This window comes from Phytophthora cinnamomi (assembly GCF_018691715.1).
Source record: "Phytophthora cinnamomi strain GKB4 chromosome Unknown Contig60, whole genome shotgun sequence".
NCBI lineage: Eukaryota > Oomycota > Peronosporomycetes > Peronosporales > Peronosporaceae > Phytophthora > Phytophthora cinnamomi.
The window spans coordinates 734,350-742,657 of NW_027150993.1; the positions used below are offsets into that span (position 1 = coordinate 734,350).

The following is an 8,308-nucleotide window of genomic DNA, read 5'->3' on the forward strand; positions in this document are numbered from 1 at the left end:
AAGAGTTAGTGGCCGGTGTATTGGTAGCGACGAGTCGTCGCCAGGACTGGATGAGCGAAAGCGCACTCCATTTATTTCTTCCCGCCGGAGTATAGCTCCAGCACCCTCGTATCACGCCGTAAAAGGCCGGGACCCTTCCTTCTGAGGGCCTGCGAGGTATATTTTGTGTGTGAGAGCGTGCTAGCCTTTGCTCGTGGCTGGTGACGCTGAGTCTTCCGTCGGTCGACTAGCGGAAGCTCGGTACACAGAGGAAACATCAACCCGGTGCAAGGGAAAGTTCCTGGGCCTTCAGGTTCTAACCCTAACAAGCCCATTGAGTCTTCGGTGACTCGGTGGGTGTTGTTGGTGGGGAAAGTGTGCCAATATATAATTTAGCGCGTGTTCCTACACGACAATAGGACGGCGTCCGATCGGGACCGGAGATACCCCCTCGGTATCTGTATGTTGCAAAATTGTTTAAACATCGTCCAATTGTATACTCTCCAAGAAATATTTATGCAACTATAAAATGCTTTGAATAATAATGCCTCTATGAACAAAAGTTATTTTATTGATCGTTTTCATCTTCTCTAATTCCAAACCGTATGCCATTTGACGATATAACGCAGTGCGTTATATATTACTGGTTTCGTAATTTATTACGGGGAACGTAATGTATATTTTTGTGGTACGTACATGTACAGTGCCCGCCAAATCATTAAGACCCCCGATTTGGCGGGACACTTTTTGCAATATCTCGGCTTTTTGGCCGAGTTAGGAGCTGCTACTTTGCTATGTTCTCTCTATTATGCGTACGGAGACGCCACTTGTGTTAACAACTTACCGTAATAATCGGGTCCAGTGCGACAAACGGTTTGAGTGCGACACCGGTAGACGTATGGCTGACAACCCCTCCCCTCCTAAAAAATATTAAGAAAAAAGACTTGAAAAAAAAACTTTATTTTAACGTCTATTGATCGTTATCTTCCTCCTCGTCAGTGATGATCATCTCTGGCAGTGGTTTTAGAGGACTCAGTCCCCTGTACACGAGCATCATCAGCAAAATGTAAAAAAACGAGTATCGAGCATGACTTCCGAGAGACCGCACCGTCAGCTTCGTCTTGTTATTGTTCTTTGGCCTCTTCTTCATTTTCTTTTGTGACTGCGATGGCGCGAGGGAGGTACCGCAACCAACCGTGCGGGACCGACGTCATCCGAGCGAACTCTTTGAAAAACCTTACGAGGTTTTTTGCTTCACTTGATTATGACTGGGAAACTGTGTCGCACTGGGCCCGATTATTACGGTAGATTTCAATGTATCTGGCAGGGCTGGTATACAAAATCAAGGTTTTGGCACCAGCGTCAAATTATTAAGACCACATCCTTTTTATGATGAAAAAAAAAGAATTTTATGCACAGACCATACAAACTTCTATATTCAAGGAGTGTTGATCAAAATAAGAAGATGGTTGGCGGAAACGAAGGGTTAGCTGGAGCTGTGAGCCTTTCATTTTCACATGGGCCACGGCAAGGCCCTCTCCGAGCAAGAGCATTGGTTTATCGTCGGGCTCCACGACGGAGGCGTCTCTCTGCACGAGATCGCTAGGAAGACAGGCCGGTCCCGTACGTCCGTCCGTAACGCAGATAAGGCGGAGCGGGGGCCGCAGGAAGACAGCGGTGGAGCGCGGAGGGCAGGGCGGCAGCCAGCTCTAACGGAAAGAGAGCTGCGGCAGCTCGTGAGTGCAGCGGCAACAGGCGAGTTCTTCGCCGCCGAGATCAAGACCAAGCTTGGCATCAAGGCGTCCGTGAAGACGATCCAGCGGGTTCTGCAGCGTGTGGACCATCTTGTTTACACCAAGATGGACCGCACGCTCCCCCTCACGGCGGCGCACAAGGCTGCCCGCGTGCAATGGGCGGAAGAGTACATACTGAAGCCAGGCAAGCTTGTCACGTTATTGTTTTACTGCAATTACTTACTCTAACAATACTTTTTATGTAGACACTTGGAACCATACCATTTTTTCAGATGAAAAGAAGTTTAATCTAGATGGCCCTGCATGAAACGAAACATTTCTTACAAGAGATGCCGATCAACACCATGGTGTGGCCAGCTCGCTCGCCAGATTGCAACCCCATTGAGAACGTCTGGTCGGCGATGGCGGCCAAGGTGTACGCACATGGTCGTCAGTACCACAACGTTGCTGATCTTGAGGCTGCAATCATGGCGGCATGGGACGCCATTCAGCTAGACTACCTGCTGAAGCTAGTGGAGTCCATGCCTCGCCGCTGTCTAGCGGTGATCAAGAAGAAAGGTGGACTGACTAAGTATTAACTTTTTAATATAGAAGTTTGTATGGTCTGTGCATAAAACTGTTTTTTCATCATAAAAAGAATGTGGTCTTAATAATTTAACGCTGGTGCCAAAACCTTGATTTTGTATACCAGCCCTGCCAGATACATTGAAATCTAAGTTGTTAACACAAGTGGCGTCTCCGTACGCATAATAGAGAGAACATAGCAAAGTAGCAGCTCCTAACTCGGCCTAGAAGCCGAGATATTGCAAAAAGTGTCCCGCCAAATCGGGGGTCTTAATGATTTGGCGGGCACTGTATTACGGGACAACTTACGGGACGACATACGGAACGGCTTAACAGGCGATTCAGTTAAGAAGAGGAAAAAAGGGCCCAAAATGGGGAAAATCGTCGAGCCAAGTAATTGCGGTCTTTATTTTCAGGTCGTGAAACTAGCATCATCAGATAGATCGATATTTCAAACCTATAAATATGCTGTCTTTATTCGCTTGAACGCAGCTCACATCTTAGCATAAGCGCTCGAAAACGGCGCCTCCCCCTGATTGCCCTTGGTGTGAATGCGATGCATGTCTAAATTCGGAAAACGGGGAGGTAGAGTGGTCTGCATTGCCCCATCTCTCCACAATGTGTCCCCATCTCTCCACAATGTGTAGCTTCGTCTCCACAAGGACGGCAAGACGGCGGTGGGCTCGTGGGAGGGTGAGAACAATTTGTCCGTCGCGCAGTTCGGCAGGGAGAGCGCGCAGTAAGCACCGCCTTCGGTCCTTGCAATCGGTCTCTGTGGCTCAGGTAATGAGCGGATAGATTCCGCCACCAGAGTCTTCTCGTCCCCCCTCCATTTGGAATTCTGCGCCACTGAGAAATCCCCCCCCCCCCTCCAATGCATCGAGACGTGCACGTGGCCGAGCCGTCTGTACCACTATCAAATGTCTCATACCTCCAAATCCCTACAAATGCTTCAAACAGCGCTAGTATCGGCATGCTGCTTGCATGCCGTGCCATGGCACAACCAGTGCAGCTACGAAAGCCGGGCTTGATTCATTCGTCATTAGAAATTCTAGTTATGTTCCGACTAAAATTTCATTGAAATAGGACAATTTCCGCATGAATTGTTTTTAGTTTCCCCCCAAAAAGTCCCCCTCTTAACTGGATCGCCTGTTAAAGGTAAAGTTAACGGGGCGACCCGTCAACTAACAATTGCATTCAACCACGAGTGGCCATGAAGTGAGTAGCTGGTCTAGAGTACAGGAAAGTACGGGCTTTAAGTAACAATATCACTTTTCATTTTGTCTTTTACGAACCCAAGCTTCCACTACGTTACAGATGATGACTATCAATAATTTTGCGACGAACATTGTAAGTAACTCTTTGTCAGTAAACCGCAGTTCGTACTAATATTCTTGATTCAAGACAAAACTTCAAGAGTCTTGAAGTTTTGTTTTACCACCCTAAAGCATACCAACGAACAACAAGCACGTAATTACTTAATAGCCCGCAGAATAGATAATTTGGTATTTGTAGAAATAAGACCCATTCAGAAGTGTATTTGGCGTAATATTCTGTCTATGAAATTTGATGGCCAAATTTTCTGTCCATCTCCAAAATTTGAAGTAGACACCTGAAAAAGTTCACAAAACATTTATCTATGAGATCACAGCGCGATATTGCTAGGCGGGGTCCCACTCTCAATACTAGCACTGACAAAAAATAACTCCACTACACCATTCAGATGTGTAGAGCACGCGGGACTTAAAAGTTGTAGCGAGATCGAACATGATCAAGAATGCGACGCAGCATCCAGCCATCACTCGGCGTGATCGTGGTAGAGCTGTACGCCATCATGATGGCATTGGGGAAATCCTTGGCCGGTTTGGTCTCCAGGCCGTAAAAGTCCGGCAGACCGAAGCCGTGACCGATTTCGTGGCCGATGAACATGATGTTCCTGTCGTACAGGTTTTTCAAGGTGTTGTTGAGGCTCACTTCCTGACCCCAATCATAGCCGAAACCATTCTCTAGGTCCTCCTTAAGCCAGAACGACATGTCGAAGGGTTCGCCCTTGCACGCACTTGTGTCAGACCACACGTTGTTGACATTGTCGTAGTAGCGGTAGCACTCGTCGGGACACTGCGGGGCACCATCCGAGCCAACGTCACCCTCGTAGATTTTGCCGAGCGATTCGTCGGACCACCCGAACTGGGACGCTTGGTTGGCAGCCCACCCGACCATGTTGACCTTGACCTCCGTGAACGGCCAGCAATTGTAGCCGACCAGCCAGTCGTTCCACGCGTTGAAGTGGCGCTCCAAGATGGCCTGGAACTTGGACGCCTTGTTCTTGTCGAGGTTGCTCTTGGCGTCCCAGCGCACGCAGTAGTTGAGCGAGCCGTTGTTGTGCACCAGTTTGTCCATGTGGAAGTTCTTGTTGGCCATGACGTTCCAGTTGGCTTTGTTGGACACATCCGCGTTGGGGCCGATGCGGTTGTCCCAGACCCAGTCCAGGTACTTTTCGCTGATGTACTTGGTCGGACTGGCGACAACGCACTCTCCGGGCTTGGACGTGATCTTGCCGAAGGTGGGCTTGGCGCTAGAGTGGTTGGTGCCGGTCTCCGCGACGACAGGGGCTCCCCAAACGGACATATTCTCGATGACATCGGTCTTGGTGGATGAGGGGAACAGGGCGTCAAGCTGCTGCTCCTGCGTGGTTTGGCTGGATGCGGGGCGCAACGTGCCAACGGTGTTCGAGCTGGCAGCGGAGGACGAGGCCACCAGGAGGGCTGCGAGGAAGAGGTGCGGGACTGGACTTGACTTCATCGTGGAGAAATCGGAATTGAGTGTCGTGATAACTATTGCTTCGAAGCCCCAGCGGCGTTCCATGAGAGCGGGAATACAGTACCTGCTCTCACTGATACCGAGTCGTGCTTTTTCGTAACCTTACAACCCTTCTACCACACGATATTCCAGAAGTTACGCCACAGCTGACAAGCTAAAAACCATACACATCGTATGCATCTCGTTGAACAGTATGGAAAGGCTGAAGGTCTGCGGCATCACTTCGTTGAACAGCATGGAAAGCTCGAACGGCACGGACAGCAAAGTCAACATCCAAGGGCCGAGAATGGATCATCGACGCTTGCGTGTGCATGCGGTGTGTCCATAAGGGTGTTTATCCTCCACAGAAGCAGCATACCTACATGTATACGTACATTTTACAGCCCGCAGAACCGGCCGACGACTAGCATCATTCGACTGCCGATGTGCGGAACTATATGTTCGGGCATTTGAGCGCAAGTTCGTGCAGTAGGTTGTCCATGGTCGTAAGGTCATATGCTTGCCCCCTGTTACATGTAGACGCACTCCGGGTCGAGCATTTTATGAATTGCTCAAGTTTGTATATTACCTCAACTTCTAGGACAGAAAGAGGGGCCGCTTCGGATTTGGTGTCGATTGGTTAGCACATGCTCTGCGGGCAAGAGCAGCGATACAAGCATCTGCCGGAGAGGGGGCTGAACGGCACTGTCCCTACATGCGCACACACTACAGACAACGACGGATAAATCCGGACTCACTGAATGACATCCTCCATACTATAGGGCAATCTCCGCTCCCGACACAAAAATCCGGAGAGTTAAAATTCTGCGATTGGATTGGTTGATAAACTAACCTATGATACAGAAATCGAAGTTGAAACCGTATGGAAAAGCAAAAAAAATCCGTCTTTTTAGACAGTTACCTTAGCGTACCTAGGAAATGTTTTTTTGATGCTGCGAATTATCGCCTTTGTCAGCATGGCGTTCCACACAGCAATAGTGGCATGAATAGCACGAAGGCGTTTTTCTTTTGCCGTGCCTCCAGTAGCTTTAGCTCTATTTCTTAGCTTCGCTTTTTAGTGGCCCCATGACACCAGCACTAAGCGGTTGGCACAACGGTGAGCTGTTCGATGGCAACCTCACACCCGGATATGCGTCATGGTGACCTCCCACACCTCGGCGCTGCTCCCCCCCCCCCCCCCCCCCGCATGCTCCAGATGCCCCCACCACGTCCCCAAGACGGAGGCGTTTGAGCTGGTCCGTGCTCTAGTCCTACACGGGAACTGGGTGGCTCATGAGCATGACCTTCCTGAACCCGGGGAACCTCGAGGGGGACCTGCAGAGCGGCGCCTACACGCGCTACCAGCTGCTCTACTTGGTTCTAGTCAGCACGTCCTTGGGAGGGTGCTGGCCGCCCGCCTGGGGGCCACCACCGGCCGCCACTTGGCCCAGTTGTGCCGCTCCGTATCCTGTAGCCGTCACGTGCTCGACGCGCTTCATTGCGCAACTGACCTCAAATTACTGTGTCGGCAAAGGAGTTTAGCTTCACACCACTCATTATCTTTAACTTTCTGATTGGCTCTAAAATAATTCATTTGAGCATTTCATTGGATAAAAGTGGGGTTAGATTTTGTATGGGGATCGAATGGGGATCTGTCTCACCCGGATTTTAGTGTCGCCCGGATTTATCCGTCGTTGTCTGTACGGCATCGCCTCTGTCCTAGGCGAAGTTTTGTCCTAAGCGAATTTTTATTTTAGCCAATGAAAACAATGCATTGACACCGCATGTCTGTAGTTAAAATTCCATGTCGACGAGCTAATTATAGGCTGCCACCAGCCATTCGGTCTCAGTGTTCAAAGTGCTATGGGTAGACCACGCACCACAGGAACCGGCAAAAAGCCAAAGCGCTACACCCGCATTGCAGTCGACTATACGCACAAGCGCCGCCTTCTCGAATTCCTGGCTGCCGGCTAATCTGTAAACGAAGCTATTCCACACTTCTACCCAAATTGCAGCGCCCGATACTCTGCGGAAACAGAAGCAGATTTCAAAATGGAAAAAGCAACAGGGTCACATTGTAGCGGTCTGTGATGAAGGAAAGGGTCACCTCAACAATCTACGCTACAGTGGACAGGGCACCGTCCTCTCTAGTGACACTGAAGGTGATATTGTGCTGTGGATCAACTCTATGCGTAAGGATGGCTGTCCTGTTTCGTGCCAGATGCTTAAGTACAAGGCGCTGGAAGTTGCAGCCGACGAAGGACTTTCCCTCGCAATTTTCAAGGCGTCTCATTCATGGCGCTGTCGGTTCATGCGCAGACACAAGCTGTCTATTCGAGCACCGCAATTTTATGCGGATGGACGCGGGTTCAATTCCCGCCGTGTCCATACTTTTTGATTGGTCCAAAATACCAAGAATTATTATAACTTTTACTTTTTATTATTTAATTCGGAGACTTGGCAACAGATGTACCATAAACTGTATACGCTTAGGACAGAGGCGATGCGGTAAAGTGTAAAGTTTACACTGTAAACTACCTTGTATGTAACACCCGGCTCGTAGAAGCTGCTGATGCACATCGATTTGTTCTTGAGGCGTTGTTTCTGTGTACACTGTCGTCTGCACAGTCTCCGTCGCCAGACGAACAACTCAGGGCCACACCACTGTGGTTCTGCATCTCATAAAATAGCAGTCTGCGGTCGCTTGCAAGCAGCACGCAGCTCTTGCGTAATGCATGTACTAGTATGTGAGCACAAACTTTTGTCTACCGGTCGAGCAATCTTGGAGGAGCCATTCTGTATTCGCAGCCCCGTTGAGTTTTGTGGTGCGCTTGTCGCTTCTGATCCTGGCGTTGACTCATTTTGGGTCGTCCATCGCACCACGCCCATGAGGTATTCAGAATACCAGAATACCGTATTCTAGTATTTACAGTAAACTCCGACGCGACGCGAACTGCCAGCACGATTTGCTCCCTATCCTAACTCGCTGTGCGTTGTAAAAACTATCCGTAGTCTTCAACAACCTCAGGGCGCTCTTGTGGACTCGGTCGTCTCAAGCGGCCAAAGACCGGCGCTGCGAACGAGATTCATGCTGACGGTGTAGCAAGGGCGAGAGCACGTTGACTACAGTACAGATTGTTTCTCGCAATCGTGCTGGCGTTGCTCGCCGTATCGTGGAGTCACTTCCAATTCAGCACGGTTGTGGCTCGCGG

At 49.7% G+C, this 8,308-nt stretch overlaps 3 protein-coding genes across 3 annotated transcripts; 2 read left to right on the forward strand and 1 right to left on the reverse strand.

Moving 5' to 3' along the window:
- Nucleotides 1–1,496: 1,496 nt before the first annotated feature.
- IUM83_14096 (putative retroelement) lies at nt 1,497–1,961 on the forward strand (the record flags this gene model as incomplete). Its single annotated transcript, XM_067938821.1, has 1 exon — nt 1,497–1,961. The coding sequence occupies one exon, from the start codon at nt 1,497–1,499 to the stop codon at nt 1,959–1,961; it is 465 nt and encodes a 154-aa protein (XP_067787414.1).
- Nucleotides 1,962–2,077: 116 nt separating this feature from the next.
- IUM83_14097 (putative retroelement) lies at nt 2,078–2,311 on the forward strand (the record flags this gene model as incomplete). Its single annotated transcript, XM_067938822.1, has 1 exon — nt 2,078–2,311. One exon carries the CDS (start codon nt 2,078–2,080, stop codon nt 2,309–2,311), a length of 234 nt encoding a protein of 77 aa, XP_067787415.1.
- A 1,729-nt stretch (nt 2,312–4,040) lies between these two features.
- On the reverse strand, nt 4,041–5,162 carry IUM83_14098 (Neutral zinc metallopeptidase, Zn-binding site; the record flags this gene model as incomplete). The annotated part of the gene is made up of 1 exon (XM_067938823.1): nt 4,041–5,162. One exon carries the CDS (start codon nt 5,160–5,162, stop codon nt 4,041–4,043), a length of 1,122 nt encoding a protein of 373 aa, XP_067787423.1.
- Between the last annotated feature and the right edge of the window lie 3,146 nt (nt 5,163–8,308).